The following is a 19,027-nucleotide window of genomic DNA, read 5'->3' as shown; positions in this document are numbered from 1 at the left end:
GCTGGGAGCCCTTGTGCCGGGCCTTCTCTCCTTGTTGCCTTCCAGAAACAAGCTGCCGTCTGGGAGGCAGAAGGTAAGATCAGGAGAAGACCGGCCTGAGTTCCAAGGCTGAGGCCCCTGCAGAAGCTGCACAGGTGGGTGGCAACCTTCTGGCTGCCCTGCCCCTACCCTCTGAACTGTAGTTTTCAGCTTTGCTGACTAAGGTCCTTCTTGGGGTGGATTGTGGGGAGAAGGAAGCCCCGGTCCCCAAGGGTCCCCAGGTGGGTGGTACCTCACGGGACACTTTCAGGTCTAGGTCTGGGGTAGTTGCTGTCTTCTTTCTTTGCTACACCTGTGGTCTCACTGGGCTTGGGTGGGGTGTGTATGTGGAGCGCATGCATTTCTTTCTCCACCTGCTCTGTTTTCAACAAATCTCTCTTGGATCGGAGCTCTGGGATGCTGTATGCCCAGCCTGTCCCCTCGAGGCGCCTCCAAGAGCAATCTCTGGGTATGGCTGGGCACCAGGGAAACATAGAGCTGGGGCAAGTGCCCAGCCAGAGCCTCAGTCCCAGAACAACAGGAGAGTGAGGGGAACACAACCATGGATTTCTTGATATCCACAGATGCCCCACTCCAGTCTGCATCCATCCATCCCACAGCCCAGGGGTCACAGGGCCCAGAAAGCAGCCTTGGTCCTGCTAGGTGCCTGCCTGGTGGCCCTCTGGGGGCTGGGGGAGCTGCCAGACTACACTCTCCAGTGGCTGGTGCTCCACCTGGCCTCCCAGCAGATGGGGCTGCTGATCAAGGGGGTCTGCAATCTGGTCGAGGAGCTGAGCCACGTCCATTCCAGGTGACTCCCTGCAGTACCCATGGCGATTAGGCACCCAACATGTCTCAGTCCCTTGACCCCCAGCCCTGCCCCTCCTTGAATCTCTCTGGCTGAGCTGGGCTGGGGTCTGGAGCTTGGCTGTCACTTGCAGGTACCAAGGCAGCTACTGGAAGGCTGTGCGGGCCTGCCTGGGCTGCCCCATGCGCCGTGGGGCCCTGCTGCTGCTGTCCTGCTATTTCTACTTCTCCCTCCCAAACGTGGCTGGCCTGCCCTTCACTTGGATGCTTGCTCTCCTGGGCCTCTCACAGGCACTTAATATCCTCCTGGGCCTCCAGGTACGATACAAAGAGAGGTGAAGGGTCTGTTCAAGAGGAGGCGTGGCACATGTGACCTGCTCTGAGCTTAGTACTGGGAGTGGGACTAGTTTAGAGGCTGGTCCTTGGATGGAGCCTGTAATGGTCTGGGTTCAGCAGTGGCAGAGAATAGAGCCAAATGACAGCAGGTTGGGTAATCTTGGGGGGAGGAGGAGGAGGGTTCATGTTGTTCTTCATGGAGGCCCCCCAGCCCCACCCTGCTGTCCACAGGGCCTGGCCCAAGCAGAGATCTCTGCAATCTGTGAAAAAAGGAACTTCAATGTGGCTCATGGGCTGGCCTGGTCATATTATATTGGGTACCTGCGGCTGATCCTGCCAGGTGAGCCATCCTCTCTGCCCCCATTTCCAGATCTACAGGACAGACAGTAAGACACACAACCTTGTGTTTCCAGAACTCACTATATTTTCAAAGCATTTTCATATCTAACAAACCATTTGATTCCCAAAACAATCTTGTAAGCGTGAAGCTGTTATTATTATGCCTGGTTGACAGGAAGAAATTTGGAGCTTAGGTCCATTAAGTGACTTGTCCCAAGTCACCCATGAATTCTTTCAATAAATATTTGCTGCATGCTGTATGCCCTTCACGCGCACTTTCTCTTTTAATTCACACCCTGTGAGGAAGGGATAATCATCACCCCTGTTTTCACAGCTATTCTGAGAGATACAGTGACCTGTCCAAAGTGACACAGCTTAGTTAGAGGAGGAGACAGGATTTGAACCCAGGCCTGTCCAGAGCCTGGACCCTTGACTACCCCACTGGGAGCCCACGGGTCGTGTCTCATTCCTCTGACTTGCTGGTCAAGGCCATGGTTCTTCCCTGTCTCATGGCTGCCTTCCCTTGACACCAGGGCTTCCTCTAGAGGCCTGGCTCAGTGCACGTGGGCCTGCTGGCATGTCACCTCCCAGGACTCTTCCTGCCTCTCAGAGCCCTGAAAGCTGTGGTGGGAAGGAGTGGGGCTGACAGAAATCTGGACAAAGGTCAAGTGAGGGAGAGAAAGGGGTGGTGGGAGTAGGTGGAGGGGCGGGGAGGATGCTCACATGCTCTTCCCGTCCTGGCCTCCCAGGCAATGTGAGTGGACTGGCCCCTCTGTTCTCTTGCACCCACACATTGAGGGGAACAATGATGTGGGTCTCTGTCCTGAGTTGGGTGGGAGACACAGTTGGTGGAAATGACTTCTTGGGCCTCTCCACCCCAGGGCTCCAGGCCCGGATCCAAATTTACAATCAGTTCCACAACAATGTGCTACGGGGCGCAGGAAGCCAACGGCTGCACATCCTCTTCCCGTTGGACTGTGGGGTGCCTGACGACCTGAGCATGGCTGACCCTAACATTCGATTCCTACACAAGCTGCCCCAGCAAAGTGCTGACCGTGCTGGCATCAAGGGCCGGGTTTACACCAACAGCATCTATGAGATTCTGGAGAATGGGCAGCCGGTGAGTGTGCAGGGAAGTGGGAATGCTGGGGAGGGGTCAGGCCTAGAGACTCAGAACTCTGGGCCCTGGCCAAGCCCTGATAAAAATTCACTGCCCTTCTCTGAGCCTCAGTTTCTCCAATTGGTGCCAGGGCTGGGACCAATTGAGCTCTGAATGACGAAACTGACAAGTAACATTAATTGGGCACTTACTGCATGCCAGATGCTATTCCAGGTGCTTCATCTGACTACCTCACTGCATCCTCACCACCACCCTGTGGGGTAGGGACTGTTATAGCCCCTACTTTACAGAAGAGGAAACCGAAACTCAGAGAACCAGGGAGAAAGTGGACAATTTCTCCTTGAGTATACCATGCTCTTGACCATAAATCTGCCCTAGATGAAGGCCGTGAGAATGTGTGAAGGATTTCACGTGGGCTATGGGGAACCCAGCCAAGGCTGAACCCCAGAGCCCCATCCCCAGACTTGACTGCCAGCTGGAGCAGTTGACAGCCTAGCTCAGTGGGCCTTGCCCTGAGAATCTTAGGAGGAGGATCTGGGAAGGGTAAATTTAACGCAGCCCTGGCCCTGATTTAGGAGTGGGGTGTCAGAGGCAAAGGCCGACCAGACAGTATAGACCCCATCAGGTGGCCACCTCCCCTGACTCCATCCCTACAGATTGAGCAGTGGCACTGGGGTCCAGCGTCTGTCTGCCTGGCCCCTGGTTGAGTCTGGTCTTCCTTTTACCTCCTCCAGGCAGGCATCTGTATCCTGGAATATGCCACCCCCTTGCAGACCCTGTTTGCCATGTCACAGGATGGCCGAGCTGGCTTTAGCCGGGAGGACCGGCTTGAACAGGCCAAACTCTTCTGCCGGACACTTGAAGACATTCTGGCAGCTGTCCCTGAGTCTCAGGACAACTGCCACCTCATTGTCTACCAGGGTGAGGGGTTGATAGGCTTAAGGGCAGGAAAAGCTGGGGTCCCCAGGGTCTCCCAGGGGGTCAGCAGGAGATATGGCAGCACGACGCCCGGGTCTTCCCGAGTGGTCAGGGCATTCAAGCCCTGCCCCTTCCTCCCCTGGAAGGAAGAGGAGAGGTCCCATCTCCCCACCGTGGGATACCTGATTGCTTTCTGAGGTCTTTGGCTGTGGGTCCCGGGTGGAGTGTGAAGAGATGGGCTCTAGGGGCCTCTCACTTCATCTAGGGATGCTAGAAGAAGCAGATAGCCCCAGGCCAGGAGCCAAGAGACCAGGGCTGCAGCCTCAGCCATGCCACTCCCTTGCTCTGTGACCTTAGGCAGGTATCTGCCCCTCTCTGAGTATCATCTCTAAAAGAAAGAGGGTGGAATTCTCTTGTCTCTAAAACCACTGCTAGCTCTAGGATTTCATGAAACTCTAGCCCCAGTGGCTAGGAGTGGGGAGAAGGTGCAGGGAGGTGGGGGAGAGGGAGGGCTGGAGGATTCACCCAGCAAGTCCTCTGGGTGTGCTAGAGTGGGAATGTGTGAGGCCCTCACCCCACTCCCCACCCCTACCCTCGTTCCAGAACCGGCAGAGGGAAGCAGCTTCTCCTTGTCACAGGAGATTCTCCAGCACCTTCGGCAGGAGGAAAGGGAGGTTACCATGGGCAGCATGGGGACCTCGGTGATGCCCGTTTCCTCCACACTGTCCCAAGAGCCTGAGCTCCTCATCAGTGGCATGGAACAGCCTCTCCCGCTCCGCTCGGATATCTTCTGAGGCCCAGGGTCACCTTCCCTGAGCCCCTGGCCATCCCCAAGACTCTGGATTGGAGGATTTCTTTCTTCAGCAGCTAGAGGCCTAGCAGAGCCATTTCCTCCCATAGAGGGCCTCTCAGAGAAGGTCCCTGAGTTTGACATCTCAAGATGAATCCTATGACCTTGGGCAAGTTGTTTCACCTCTCTGAGCCTCAGTGTCCTCATCTATGAAGTGGGATTATAATCATTGCCCTACCTACCTCACAGGGTAGTTTTTGTGAGGACTATGGCTGTATGGGTTTTTTGTAAACTCTAAATGCCAGGTAAACTTAAAGGATCTTCCAGGTGTCTTCCATTGGACCCTCAGACCTACTCTCTACCTTTCCTCTGTCCTGGGATGGCTTCAATAGGCTCCCTTGCCCTCTGGCTTCTGGTCACATTCAGTCAGTGGGAAGCCCCAGTGGGAGAAGGAGGGGAAGGGAAGGGTGAGCTTGGGTTATCTATTCCCCCAGGTCCCTCCCTGCAGTATCAAGGTCACTGTGGGCTCTCTCTAGACCTAAAGGACCCTTTCAGTAACCCTGTCTATCTCCAGGTCTCATTAACTTCCTCCTCCTCATGCCCCTTCAGTCCTGGCAGTGGTATTGGAGCCTCACTGATGCTCAGTCTGGAGCGCTCACTCTCACTTGTAATTTCCTTACACCTGCCCTTTCTAAATAGTCCCCTTTTTATTTTTATTTTTAAAAATTTTTTGGCCACACCATGCAGCATTTGGGATCTTAGTTCCCTGACCAGGGATTGAACCCACATCCCCTGCAGTGGAAGCTTGGAGTCTTAACCACTGAACCACCGGGGAAGTCCCTAAGTAGTCCCTTTTTTAAACACTCCTCAGATTATTTGAGTATGCCATCTTTTTCTGGTCAGACTGACTGATACAGGTGGTTGGCCATTATTATCTGCAATGTCCAAATCTGGTTGCACAGACACATTTCCTTACACGCCTCCTCATCCTAGTACAGGGCCATAGGGTGGTAGCTATCATTTCAGTGTAGACAGAGCCCACCAGCTGGGCTGAGGGTATAGAGCTGGGCAGCACCCCCGCTCCACCTGCCCTTTCAGTGCCCTTGTCTCCAGTGGGAGGCTTGGGGGACAGGGAGGGGCCTGAGGCAGCACACAGATGCCATGACGGTTACACACATGTGTCCTGGGCAAGGGGCTGCTCAAAGAAGCAGGAGCTAAATGTTTCCAGATGAGAGTCCCCTGGATAACGGGGGGAAGAGGGTTTGTGTGAGGTGATGGGATATACGCTGGGGACCTTGGACAACACAGCTGGCCACCTGCCATACTTTGTGCCATCACTGTTAGACCTGAGCCATTTCAACGACACCGTGGAGGCAAAATTGCCCCCATCTGGGAGGCCAGACGCCCATTTCTGCCACTTCCATCCATTCCACCCAAGACTTATTCCCTCCCTCCCACCTTTGTTTTTATCACAAATGCTTTGTTTTTATCGCAAATTTCTGAGTACAGTATTACTGTGGAAAAAAACTTCACACACAGACACATATTGGCCAGAAGCAACACACTGCTCCCAAGGATGACAGAGAGTAAAGAGAGAGCCAAGGGAGTGAAGGGGGAAAGTCTCCTCTCCTCCCCCACTGTGCCAGCCATTCTGCCCCTGAAGATCCCCCAGCTTCACATCAGTCATTCCAACACTTAAAAACCAGCCCAGAATTAAGGGTATCCCCAACATAACCTTTCCCTACCCATCCGGCCCCCAACATGGTGCTCAGACTATGGAGACTGATGGCCCCAGGTTCAAATCCTGATTCCACCACTTAGTACTTGTGTCCTCCTTGGTGACTTGATATCCCCAGCTGTAAATGGAGATAACAGTGGCTCCTCCTCCCAGGGCTTTTATGAAGAGTAAACAGTATAATATCCGTAGGTCCATGGATGAGTCTGGAGCCCAGCACATAGTGGGCCCACAAGAAGGAGCAACTATTAACATTAGAGCTGCCTCTTACCAGTCTCAGTGGAGGCAAGCCAGTTCTCTGCACACATTACAATCCCCGTCTCTGTTCCTCTTCATCTTCTGTTATTTCTCAGAGTCCTTGACTGTGCTGGGGTCTCACCGAGGACAGTCCCCAGGGTTGACTTGTTGCCCTGAGGTGTTCCCCAGAGTAAAGCACCCAGAAGTTCCTCCATAAATGTCTGTCTGCATGTTCTTGACTGCACATAAGTGAGGCTCAAAGGTGTCAGGGGAAGGGGTACCTTTCCAGAGAGCCACTGGGAGGCTCTGTTCTGCCTTCTTGGCCTCCTGCATCTTCCCAGCCTCCATGTCCCGCCCCCTGCAGGGATTCCCACCCCTTCCTCTCCCCAGACAAACTCCATGGAGCTCCTTTTCCTTTCCTGTTTTCCCACCAGCTGGAAGATTCTGGATCTGGGAAATGTCCTGGGGTAAATGCTAGGCTAGTTCTAACAGGCCAATGTGCACAGAAAGTGGGAGGTATTGAGAACCCCCACACACACCAGTTTCTTCTATCCCATCCTGGGAAGGCAAGATAGAGTCTTGCTCCAAGATAGTGGGGGCAATTCAAAGACAATTTGGGGAGCTATGATTGGTGCTTGGGGCTTTTAAGGGCCTTGGAAGTTGTTGGCAAGACCTGGTCCCTGACAGCCAAAGGTAAAGGGTAACAGATTTTCTTTCCTTTCCTAAGTCTCAGAGAAGGCAGACCCCTGAGTTCCTTGCCTTGGCTCTCTGTGGCTGGCCCTCACAGGCTGTGGGGACGGGTCCTCTATCAGGAGCCTCTGACATCCCTGCACAGGGGTCGGGTGGGTGGTGGAATCTTCCAAGCTAGACTCACTTTGACACCAAAAGGGGAGGAGATGAGGAGTTGAGGAGGGAGTAGGAACTCAGAGAGGGAGGTTCAGTGGTCTGGTGGTCCCTGAAGAGGAGGGGGTAAGTTTGTAAGGACAAATTGGGCCCTGGGAATGCTCACAGCAGCATTCAAGCTTCTTTTATTTCTTTGGTCCACAACAGGGCTTTCTGTATAAATACTCTGCTGAGAGGGCAGCTCCAGCTAAGTCCATGTGTGCCCTTACGAAGCGCTGATGCCCAGGCCCCAATTTGCTTTTGCCCTAATTCTCTGTCCAGTTTCTTGTTCTGAGCCAGGTCAGGCCAACTTTCCAAAGTCTCCCTCCTACAGAAATGTGACTTCATCAATGCTGAACCTGGGCCCATCTGGCACAGGGCAGGAGTCAGAGCCAGGAGGTTCCTGCTGGGCATCTTCGTGACTGTCCTGACGGCCCAGCACTCGCCAGTGGGTGAGAGAGATGCCACCCTCTGGCTTTGGGGATGGTGGCTCTGTGGCAAGAGTGGCATGGCCCTTGTGTAGCCTTGGCCCACAGTGGACTGCCACCACGATACAGACTGCCAGCAAGACAAAGGCAGTGACAATGACAGTTAGCGGGGGCAGCCCGACCCCTTGAGGTGGTTCCCAGGCCCCGCCCAGCACCTCCGGAAGCTGCCTCTGGGGCACCTGCCCCGCTGAGCCGTTCACAGCTGCAGAAAGCCAGGGATGGTGGCCAGCCTGGGAGGGAAGCAGCAGACGGAGAGGGTGACATGGGCACGTACACACAGAAAAAGACCAAAATAGAAAGAGATAGACACCCAAAGGGAACTGAGAGAGAGAGAGAGAGAGAGAGACAAAGAAAGACAGAGAGACAGTAAAGACAGAGAGAGAAGAGACACAGAATCACAGAGATAAACACACATAACAATAGAGAGAATGAAAGAAAAAGACAGAGGGGGGATACAGAGAGAATGAGAAAGATACAAAGAGAGAGACAGAAAGAAAAAGAGAGAGATGAAGAGACGGAAGTGAAGATAGATGCAGAGAGACAGAGGGGGAAAAAAAACAGAGATAAGGCAACAAGGTCATTCGGAAAGGGACAAAGAGAGGGGCTTTATTACAGGCTGGCATATAAAGTTTGCCTCCCCACCCCCCCAAATCCCCTGCCAAGTCCCCTCCCACTGCTCTCTCTTCCCAGGTCCTCAGGAAAACTCCTAAATAGATCCTATGTCCTGGGTCAGGAATCTTAGCACACTATGGGCTGCTGTCCCATGTCCTGGCCAGGGGGCAGTGAACAGCTATTCCTTAAAGTCCCAGGAAAAAGGAGTCATTTTGTCCAGCATCTTACGTTCCCACTACTCTCCACATACACAGTAGGGAGAGGGGTGTACCCTGGGGAGAGGGAGAGAGGAAGAGGAGGCATGAACCCCAGAGGCTTGGAGTGAGGCAAGAGCTATACCCCAAAACACCCTGCTCAGAATCAGGTTCAGGGGCCTGGAGGGGAGGGAATGCCCAGTGTGGATTCCTGGCTTTGTCCAAGATGGACTGAGGAGACCCCACGCCAACCTCTGTTCTCTTTCAGGGTCTTCTACCAAAAGCTGGGGGTCACTATCCCTACCTCTGTCTGTCTCTATCCTGCTAAGTATTGAGAGGGGGTTGGGGGGATTACCATCAAGGTAGCAAACCTCCATATTGTAAGCCCCAGAGCCGACGAAGTTATCACAGGCTCAAGAAACTATCTCCTTAGTCTTCTCTTCCCCAGCTGGACCTTGAGGAGCAGACCCTTGAGGTGGATCCCCTCCCCTAACTCTGAACCCTCAGCCTGGCCGTCCCCATGGGTAGGCACCTGGGGTCCAGGAAGGGCTGGCCAGAACAAACCCACTCCCTTTAGTTCCTGAGTCACACTGTCCACCCCATCCCTCCCCAGTACCTGTCCCTCGGCATCTGGAAAGCTCAATACCTACGTCCCCACCCTGCTTGAAAGTCAGAGCTCTCTGGGGCCCAGGCCACAGAGCTCCCAGGCCAGGCGGTGGGGAAGCAGCTCCGGATGTACAGGGGAAAAAGGGAAGCACAGGCTGGTGAAAGGCTTGGGGCCCCTGGGGAGAGTCTCACCAGCGTGGCGGGAGGGGTGAGCTGAGAATCTACCTGATGCATTGTCCGGCTGCGCAAGGCTCCCTCGGGACTGGCGGCCAGCCGGGCAAAGGAGAGCCTGCCTCCCCAGCTCGGTCCCTACCCGGAGCTGCCACGTCTATGGGGCTTACGGGGCACACACCCTCTGCACGCGCAGCCTCAACGCTCTCTCCTGCGCTTTTACTTCCTCGAACATCTGGGCTACCCTGAGCCCAGCCCTCAACTCTGACAGTGCTTTGATCTTACTCCTTGGCACCTCCTTTCATGCCCCCTGCCAGCTTCAGGAGCCTAGGTGTGCCTGCCTGTACCTCCTCCACGAGATCCCAGGCACTTGGCCAGCGCCTTAATCCCACCCCGCCCCCCACCAGGACTTGCCTGCTCTCTATCGCAACTGATTCCTTGAAGTCATTATCTGATGTTTTTTAAAAACGCGATTTCTCAAACACACTGGAAAGTGCAGACTATAATATACTAAATCTCTCTGGCCCAACCACTAGTTCTGTTCATCTCAATAGTCTGTCACATTGATTTCAAAACATTTTAAGGACTAAAACATTACAAATAAAATAGAAACCCCGCTCCCTGACCTCTCCCCTCCTTCTCACTGTAGGGATAAACATCTTGTTGAATTTGACATTTATCATTCCCATGTAAGGCATTCTTTTCTCTTTGGGTTCTTTGACTTTCACAAATATAAATTCTGGTATGTCTCTTTGCACTTGTCTATAACTTCATTTGTGAATGTGTGTGCTTTAATGCATCCAAGACAAAAAAAGTGCCCACCAGTCTCTCCTCTCCCCGGAGACAGTTTATAAAGATAATTTTGGGTTCCCAACTAACTCCATGGGACCAGCCATCCCTCAATCTGTCCCTTGCTGTGCATGCACCACCCTCTATTCCAGTCTGGAGACCAGGAGACCCCCCAGGAACTCCCCTCACCCAGTGATTTGATCCCAGGAAGTAAGATGTAGCCTCCTGATTCCTTGTCTCTCAGCCCAGCTGCTACACACCCTACGTTTAGGGACCCCACTCAGACCTCCAAGCTCGCTTAAGCTGCTGGTCATTGGGCTGCTGACTTGGCCTGCAGAGTGAGTGCAACTGGCTGGCTGGATGCTAAGGACAGGGTGCTGCTGGAGCACAGGGAACACCTGACCCCAACGTGAGGGGAGGGCTGAGGGAGGGATGCTTAGAACGTGGTCCTCTTGTTTTTCTATTCAGAATAACAATAATGTTTGTAAGGTCTCCCTGAAAGATGTAAGGAGTCCCATCTGCATCCGGAGCCCTGAGGAGGGAGAGGCATGTAGAGGATTCAGTCTACAGAGGGTGGGCGGCCAGTGGGCCGAGCTGTAGGGCTCAATGAAACAGAGTTACACTCCAAGAAAACCTCCAGGTGGTGTACGGAGGGACCGATGGATCCCCACGGAGGGGAAGAGAGGGGGCACGGGGCCAGGTTGCCATCGCTGGCTTTTGGGCACAGGTCCTGGAGGAGACCACGGTGGCCCTAGCCCAGGCCACGAGGAGCCCGGGCGCAGGCGCGGCTGTTTCAGCCTTACATCCTCAACTGGGCTGCCGGGCTGAGCAGGGCCCCTGGAGCCAGTCCCAATCTGTTTCCTTCTATTCTTTGACAGGAAGCTCTGGAGAGTCAGCCCCCACCCCCATCCCGCCCCAGCACTCCCTCTCTCTTTTCCACTATGGACAGAGCCTCCGCACAGAGGCTGCCTGCCTGCCGCTGACCCAGCTGACATGGGGAGCGTCGGAGAAACGCAGCTGTGCTGGGCCATCCTGGGCTTCCTCCTGCTCCAAGGTAAGAGGCACCTGCCACTGTCCTTCAGCAGCTCCTCTCCTGCGGCCGGCAGTCCTGGGCGCCTGTCTCTCCTTCAGGACACACACCACACAGGCTCTGCATCCAGGGCTTCGCTCACCCGGAGGGAAATTCCAGAGCCTTTTTGTGAAGGGGACCACTTGGCTTGGGAGCTGGTCATTCCCAGGCAGCGGTAAAATAGAGGTATGGTTAGACTCTTTTGTGGGACATTTTCCAGGGTGAACTGGGGCCCCCGGAGAGGCTGGCCCCCTGAAATGTGGGAGGTGACTGTCTTGGTGTGAGGCTGAGGCTGGAAAGCCCCTTCCAGGGTGTCCTAGCACAAAACTGTCTGTACCTTGGCTTTACAGGTGAGCTTTTTTCTTCTTTCATATGAGGAGTAACAACCTGGGATTTCCAAATATTGACTTTATGCTCAAATCACAGCAAGAGGGACTCAGGTTAGATACAAAGAACCATTTGCCAAAGAAGATGTACACATTTCATCTAGGAGGCCAGATGAAATGACCCCCAGAGGAAATGACTTGGGAACAACACCTCTCAGATAGAGCTCTGCTAGCTAATGAGTTGTGAAGCAGCTCATAAGGGGTCCTCTAATTAGGGAGCGGTTTCTGGGAAACATGAGAAATCCAGGAGATTCTGACTCACAGGGCAGAAACTTCCCTTCGGTCATCCCTTCCCCACCCCCACCTCACCCTCCACAGGTCCTCTGTGGAGGATTTATGAGCATGTGCTCAAAGCGGCAGAAGGGGGTTCAAGAGTATTTGGATGGGGAGGGAGGATGGCGGTTTCTTGGCGGTGGGTGAGAGGGCCCAAGTTCCCCAATGCTCTGTCTCCTGGAAAGGTCAGACATTTTTCTAAAAGCCCAAGGACTGGGGATAAAACTCTGATTGTCCCATTCCTATTCCCCCACCCCCTCCCGGGAGGATAGAGTCACACATCTGATCTGGGGCTGGGGGACTAGGCTATCGTAGAAACCTCAGAAATGGCAGAGGAGGAGATTAAAAGGTGAGACCCACGAGGGGATATTTTCACAAACCTAGGCTTGTCCCAGCTTCCCTACCTGCCATCCTGTCCCAGCCAAGCCCCAGGGTTAGGAATGTCCTGAGTGATTCTACCTGAGCTACAATCACCCTTGAGTATCCTAGCCGCTCATCCCAGGATCTCACAGCCCTCGCTGTTGCCTTCTTTTGGTGGACTGGGGAATCTTTTTGAGGATATTCAGGCCCACAAAGAGACGTGACTGTGGAGACACAGATTCAGGGCAGACTTGAAACTTGGAGGATTGGAGAGAAGGGGGCAAAATTTTAAATGTTTAGAATTTCTTGAGCATGAACTGTCAGGCCCTGTGTTAAGTGCTTTATGTGCCTTTTCTTATCCTCACAATGACTTTTGGGCTACTAAAATCACTTGCATTTTAAAGAAGAGAAAACTGAGGCCCAGGTCAGACAGTAAGCGACAGAGTCAGGGCTTGAACTCAAGACCGCCAGACTCCTAAATTTATGAGTTTAACTACTAAACTACGCTGCTGAGGAAAACAGTGTGGTGGTGGTGAAGAGGGGGAAGAGAGAGGCTGGCAGGGAGTGAAGCAGGTAGGGATTAGGGAGGGGAGACAGGAAAGTAAGATATCCCTGTGCCTAGTGGTCAGAGGCAGACCGGCCTATAGAAACAGATGCTCCCCAAGTCCCTCCTCTACTCACAGAGGAATCCACTGTTGACAAAGTGTTCCGGTAGGGGGAGGGGAGACAGGAGACAAAGAGAGAGCAGGCCACTGGGACTCAGAGCTTATGACTTTGGAACTCCTTCTAAGACACTAGTTTTGCTTCTAGATAAACGCAGGAAGGCAGTGAACTGTGCCTTCCCACTAAAAACTAGTTATCACCTTATAGAACAAAGATGGTACCTTAGATATGCTTGATCAATAACTGATAGATTTTTTTTTTTTAAGACATGCCTCAGATTGAAAAATGTTCACCCAGGGTGATTCCCCAGCTAGGAAGAGTTCTCTCTATGCTGGGGCACCTAGAGGTTTTAACTCCCCTCTTGACGGCCCCACCCAAGGAGGGAATGGGGCTATGAGAGATGGTGACCTGGAAAAACACAGCCCTGGCTTTGGGCAAGCTTGGGCTTGGAAGCAATTAATTCCACACTATCCAAGTGATAGCACCATGGAGGAAGGCAGTGGCTGAAGAAAATAAACTAGTGGGCTGCCCCAGGCTGGGCAGGTCCCTGGCCCTCAGCAGCCTCTGTTCACCGGGGCCTGGGCCCCCAGCCCAGCTAGTGGAGGACGGGAACCCAGCTGGGCGGCTCCACTTCCCCACGTTGTTTTCCTTTCACATTGTTCACAGGTTTCAAGAATGATTTCATTGTGGAAAATAAGCAAACACAACCTGACCTTTCAGATCCCATACACACAGGGGACACGTATATGGACACACAGCACACAGGCACATCTGCCTGGAGGTCCGCAGGCACACTCATGCACACACACAAAGGAGAACGAGGCCTTGTGACTGGGGCCTCCTGATAATTGCCTCTTCCCTGGGTTTGGCTAACAGTGACCATTTCTGAAGTAGCCTCTATCTGTTAGAGTAAACTGGTGGCTCGTTCTAGAATTTCCTTGCCTCCTGTATGTACCTCAGAACTCGCTTCCTGTGTAGGCCCTTACCTCCAGCTGGAGGGGCACAGAGACAGCCCAGGTACCAATCCCAATCCCTCACCTCATCTTATTCACCACATCTTTCCATCCCCTTCCCTTGGGGCAAGACCAGGATGACAGTATTCACAGAAAAGGGGTGGCTCCATGGTAGTGTAGTGAGAACATTAGCTAGAGAGCTGGAGTTCTGGGTCTTTGTCTAGACGTGGCAGGTCACTGGCCCTCTGTCCTTGGACGTATCACTACTTTGGAATAACCTTCCCCTGCCCTTGTGTCAGGTTGGTATATAACCCATGTGAGACTGAAGAGACAGGAAAGGACTCTAGGACAATGAACCATGAGGTGCTGGTGATGGTGTGATTGAGTCACAGTCTCAGAGGAAGCCAGAGCCGTGAGCTGGAGTCACATCCTCTAGCCTACTGCCAAGGGTGTCTGCCTTCTTGCGTGGGAGGCTGGAAGCCAAAAGGCCTGGGTTCTTCTCCGGGGAGGCTCACCAAGCTAGTCTACGTGTTCTGCTTTCTCTTGCAGGCCACAACTCCCTGCCTGCGACAACTAGCCCTCAGGGTAAGACCAAAGACACAGGGCCTACTCCAGCATTCTGGCCTGGGAGCTGAGGAAAAGTGGAAAAAGCTCCAGGAAAGAGTTCCTGTTTGGCACTAATCTTTCACATGCCTTGAGAGAGGAGAGAGATGACAGGTTGGGGTGTGGGGTGGGGGAGGAAGAAAGACTAGAAAACACCAGCTTAGCAAAGGAGAGAGGCAGATGGAGCAATAGGAGGCAGCGGACCCTCAGTCTCAGATGATCTGTTTCAGGAAACTTCAGCAGTCATAGTCCAACCACAGAGCCAACTTCCCCCCAGACAGGTGAGTGAGTGTGGTTGCCTAGGGGCCAAGCCCTGTCCCTTGCCCAGCCCTTTAGATCTGCTTGGAGCCCAAGGGTTCTCGGGTGGGCTAGGGAGTGTGGTGTCACCAAACCTGCCCCACCTCCAGCTGCCCTCCACTTGTACTTGCAGGAGACGGTCCTTCCGCAGAGCCCAACTACTCCAGCCCTCTGTCCAGCACCAGCATCCCAGGTACTCTGCCACTCAGATTACAGATGCCATCCAGGGAGGGTCCAGCGAGGAGGCAGACACAGTTTCTGCTCTAAAGGACAATACAGATAAGTGGAGGACCAGACAAGCAAATAGGACCTCATATTGACAGTTACAAAGCGGGGTGAGAAGGGCCATGATGAGCGTAAGCCGAAGGTGCTATGGGAACCCGGGCAACATTAGCCACTTCAGACTTGGGGGCCAGACATCCCAGAGTGAGTGATCTCTGAAGCTGAGGCCCAAAAAGGAGTTAATCAGATGAAGACTGTGGGGTGGAGGGTGGTAGGGCATATCCCAGGGAGAGGGAACTGCAAAGGTAAAAGCCCAGAGGAACGGAAGGCAGATTTGGGGCTAAAGAACTTCCCTGCGCACATGCTGGTTGAGGCCCTAAGCAGGCCACGCATGCTTCCTAATCTGAAGCAGCTCCAGAGAAGCCCTCACAGGTCTCCATGGAAGCCAGTAAACCCATGACTCTGAGTTCAAGCACCGTGGCCGGTCACCCCTGTCCTTGCTGGGACTGACTTGGTCCCAGCCACAGAAGCACACGTTAGGACTCCATGAGTACATGAGACTGGGGGTGAAAAACCCCGGGTCATGTCTGACTGGGTTCCTTCTTCCCGCCTCGGGAAGCCCAGGTCCTGCCCCACAGTGAGGGTTCTCAAGGCCAGGATCCACACCAGTGGTACCCTGCTCTGGGAGAGAAGTAGAGAGGCTTGGGGTTGGGGGGAAGTGGAGACAGGAACTGGTCTCAGTGAAGGTTAAAGGAGCCTGGACTCAGGACTGATAAAGACATAGAACGGGTAAGCCGAGGGTAGGAGAACCCAAAATGTTGGAAAGGGAGGCAGAAAAGGCGGGAAAGGGCTACACGCTTCTCAGGGCAGGTTGGCCTTCACCCAGCAGCATGGGAGAAAACTAGGAGGGGGTGGACACCCTCCATCTGGGCCCTCCTGTTTCATGGTGCAGGCACAGGTGTCCCAAGCAGCAGCAAGAGCAGTGACAGTACAAGCAGAGGTACGTCCTGTCTGTGCTCACAGTGAAGAGCACCCTGACCCTTTCTCTCATCCCAGCCCTCGGCTCTGGGGCTTTTCTACACTTCCAGACTTATTTAGGAGTTGGGTGAGGATAAGGAGGCGGAATAGCAATCAGGCCTGCAGTAAACGTGTTGAAGCGGGGCAGAGATGGGCGACCATACCGTTTTTTAAGAGCACCAGAAACTTGTGCCCATTAACTGGCAGCCTGGCTTGTTAGGTCAGTGCCTGGGGACAAACATCTGATGCCCTTCCTTCCTTCCGCCTCAACCTTTGGCAAAACACAGATGGCTCCCCCTTGCCCGGTCTGGCTCCCTATCTCTGCAGCATAAATCCCTTTCCTCTGGACCCCACGGGTGTGGTGGGAAGAGCATAATGAGAGAAGCATCCTGAATTTTCTGAAGTCCTCTGGAACTAGGAACACGAGCAACCAGCAATGCTCTTCACGTGATTCCACATCACCCAGTTCTGAAGGGTGGGAGGAAGTCTTTTTGGTAGGGCATGAGTTCTCTCTGCAGTCCTCTAACTGGGGGAAGTGGGAGGGGACCAGCTTTCTCATATAGACCGCATCAGTCCCTTCGCTGATACCCCCATCCCTACTCCCTTTTAGACACCTCTCACAATGTTACGTCCAAATTACCCACCATGAATTTGAGGACGAGAGAAGACTCGACCGTCCTGCCCAGCCCCACGTCAGAGACAGTGCTCACTGTGGCTGCATTCGGTGAGAGGGAGGAGAAGGTGGGGGGTGGCAGGGGACCTCACGCCTGAGCTGACTTGGACTCTAGCACTCAAGTTCAAATCTTGTCCATTTGGTTTAGGAGGGTTTGGCTGACGAGGAAGATGCTGGTGGGAAGGAGCCTCCGCTGGCCCTCCCCTCCGCTCTTCTGGACCCCAATGGGCTCCATGTTCTTAAGGGAGGATGGGGGTAGGGCTGTGGAGCCAGAAATAGCAGGCTGAGAGCTCATTCATTCAACAGAGAAGGGGAATTAACTTTCCTCCCAGAGCCTGTCTACACAGCACTTAGCTGGGAAGGGAATTTGGACTCCTGTTGCCCTCTTCCGTCCTGTCCTCTGCTTCTCCTTCACCCCATCCTCTTCCCTATTCAGGTGTTATCAGCTTCATTGCCATCCTGGTGGTTGTGGTGATCGTCCTGGTCAGTGTGGTCAGTCTAAGGTTTAAGTGTCGGAAGAACAAGGAGTCTGAAGGTACATGCCCTGACCCTCAGGGCCCCCTTTGCCTCTCTTTGATGAGGGACCCAGAGCTAGATTCTGGAACTGACACCCAACCTGGAGTTGAGGGAAGGAATGGCACCACTAGGGGAAATGGGAGGGTCCACTGGGTGGGCTTTGAGGGGCAGCTTTGGCTTCTGAGTTACAGCCTGTGACCTCCAATCTGTGCCTTTGGATTTTTACAGATCCCCAGAAACCTGGGAGTTCGGGGCTCTCTGAAAGGTAAGACTGTCAGAGGTATAAGGGAAGAATCATCTACTGACCTCTTACTCCCCCATTCCAAGAGGGACCAACACTTCCTGCCTTCACACACACACACACACACACACACACACACAGAATCCTGACAGCCTCACCGAGACCAGGGCTCGGGCAGGTGATGGACTGGAACGCTTCAGCCCCAAGGCTAAGTCTTTATAACCCCTTCGTGAAAAGTGCAGGAATTCGGATTCTGATATACTCCTTAAACAAGAAGGTACTTATTTAAGGAACCACTTGTTGAACACCTTATATGTGCCAAGCACTATGGTAGAAATTTTTGTAATATCTCAAATTCTTAGAGGAGTTCTTCAAGGCAGATATTACTGCATTTTACACATTTAAAAAATTAAGACTTAGGAGAGGTTATAACTTGGTCAAGATCACACAAGTAGTAGGTAGTTTGCAAAACTAAGATTTTTTTTGTTTTTTTTGCGGTACGCGGGCCTCTCACCGCTGTGGCCTCTTCCTACCGCGGAGCACAGGTTCCGGACGCGCAGGCTCAGCGGCCATGGCCCACGGGCCTAGCCGCTCCACGGCATGCGGGATCCTCCCGGACCGGGGCACGAACCCGTGTCCCTTGCATCAGCAGGCGGACTCTCAACCACTGTACCACCAGGGAAGCCCGCAAAACTAAGATTTAAACACAAGTCTTTGGGGCTTCAAAGCACACACTCATTTCATTATAGTCCACCAACAAAATAAAGGTTTCACAACCCCCAATTCCTTGACCCCCATTGCCCTATGGCTCCTTCTGTCTATAACCCATGTTCCCTTCCTTCCCCAGCTGCTCCACAGCCAATGGAGAGAAAGACAGCATCACCCTCATCTCCATGAAGAACATCAACATGAATAACAGCAAAGGATGCCCCTCAGCAGAGAAGGTGCATTTTTCCTGGTTCCTTCCTCCCTTCTCCCTCCTCCTCCTCCTTTCAGGCTCCACTCCCTTAACCAGAAAGGAGATACTTTCAAAGATCCAGGCTCTTCTCTCCTCTTCCCTACCCCACCACTCCCAGTTAACTTCATCCATCCTCATTATGTATTTATTTTGCAGGTTCTTTAAAAGCAACCTTGGGTCCCTGTGGATCTGACGATGATGCAGCTTCCCTGTGACTGTAAGAAGGAAGGCGATGGGATGGGTAGAGGCAATAAACTAGATATAAGTTATTTTATTGTTTCACATCTACTCCCAGATCTAAAGGACATTAGCATTCCTCCAGATCTGGGAGCAAGCTGCCAGCATGAGAGACTCTTTCCCACATGGACTGTCACCCTAGAAGCACAGCATGCTCCTCCCACCATCTCAAAGTCACAGGGAGGAGGAGTCTATAGGGCCAGAGCAAGGAAAATGACAGCGAATTGGTCCTTTCTATTTTGCATTAAAATTATTTTCTAGCCTGCAGTATAATTTCTTTTAAGGTCTATGTTCCCATGGGTATTTCTTAACAGAGTGTTTTAGCAGCTCTGGGGCCTCCTTTTGTAGGTAAGGCATGTGTGCAAGTTTCTACCCCCGTGGGGAGCTCTCTGAGAAACCTGGGAGGTGGAGAGAACTTTTTGTCAGGTCTGCCTTGTTTCACCTGGTTTATTAAGTAGTGACGAGGACTAATCACTCCAATAGAAGGGAGAGAAAAGGAGCTGTAAACAGTGATCAC

The 19,027-nt window shown here is 53.1% G+C and overlaps 3 protein-coding genes across 9 annotated transcripts; 2 read left to right on the top strand and 1 right to left on the bottom strand.

Annotated features, from left to right (window-relative positions):
• Nucleotides 1–602: 602 nt before the first annotated feature.
• On the top strand, nucleotides 603–4,641 carry STING1 (stimulator of interferon response cGAMP interactor 1; the record flags this gene model as incomplete). 2 transcript variants are annotated; one of them, XM_082651808.1, is made up of 6 exons in its annotated part: nucleotides 603–829; nucleotides 960–1,143; nucleotides 1,393–1,501; nucleotides 2,382–2,620; nucleotides 3,355–3,541; nucleotides 4,142–4,641. In XM_082651808.1, 6 exons carry the CDS (start codon nucleotides 603–605, stop codon nucleotides 4,330–4,332), a joined length of 1,137 nt encoding a protein of 378 aa, XP_082507934.1. In that variant the 3' UTR covers nucleotides 4,333–4,641. The 2 variants fall into 2 exon arrangements, with proteins under 2 accessions (XP_082507934.1, XP_082507935.1); XM_082651809.1 differs by lacking the exon at nucleotides 3,355–3,541.
• Nucleotides 4,642–7,510: 2,869 nt separating this feature from the next.
• On the bottom strand, nucleotides 7,511–9,316 carry SMIM33 (small integral membrane protein 33; the record flags this gene model as incomplete). The annotated part of the gene is made up of 2 exons (XM_082650324.1): nucleotides 7,511–7,990; nucleotides 9,275–9,316. 2 exons carry the CDS (start codon nucleotides 9,314–9,316, stop codon nucleotides 7,511–7,513), a joined length of 522 nt encoding a protein of 173 aa, XP_082506450.1.
• Nucleotides 9,317–10,986: 1,670 nt separating this feature from the next.
• On the top strand, nucleotides 10,987–18,783 carry ECSCR (endothelial cell surface expressed chemotaxis and apoptosis regulator). 6 transcript variants are annotated; one of them, XR_014296506.1, is made up of 11 exons: nucleotides 10,987–11,096; nucleotides 14,296–14,331; nucleotides 14,580–14,630; nucleotides 14,780–14,839; nucleotides 15,821–15,868; nucleotides 16,496–16,609; nucleotides 16,995–17,093; nucleotides 17,303–17,339; nucleotides 18,163–18,259; nucleotides 18,430–18,490; nucleotides 18,569–18,783. XR_014296506.1 is itself a non-coding variant. In XM_082651041.1 (10 exons), exons 1-10 carry the CDS (start codon nucleotides 11,036–11,038, stop codon nucleotides 18,436–18,438), a joined length of 612 nt encoding a protein of 203 aa, XP_082507167.1. In that variant the 5' UTR covers nucleotides 10,987–11,035; the 3' UTR covers nucleotides 18,439–18,783. The 6 variants fall into 6 exon arrangements, 5 of the variants coding, with proteins under 5 accessions (XP_082507167.1, XP_082507169.1, XP_082507168.1 ...); XM_082651041.1 differs by having other exon boundaries at nucleotides 18,430–18,783; XM_082651043.1 differs by lacking the exon at nucleotides 15,821–15,868 and having other exon boundaries at nucleotides 18,430–18,783.
• The last annotated feature ends 244 nt before the right edge of the window (nucleotides 18,784–19,027 follow it).

The sequence above is a fragment of the Grampus griseus genome (assembly GCF_964374135.1).
Source record: "Grampus griseus genome assembly, chromosome: 3".
NCBI lineage: Eukaryota > Metazoa > Chordata > Mammalia > Artiodactyla > Delphinidae > Grampus > Grampus griseus.
This window is presented reverse-complemented; position numbering and strand designations above follow the sequence as displayed.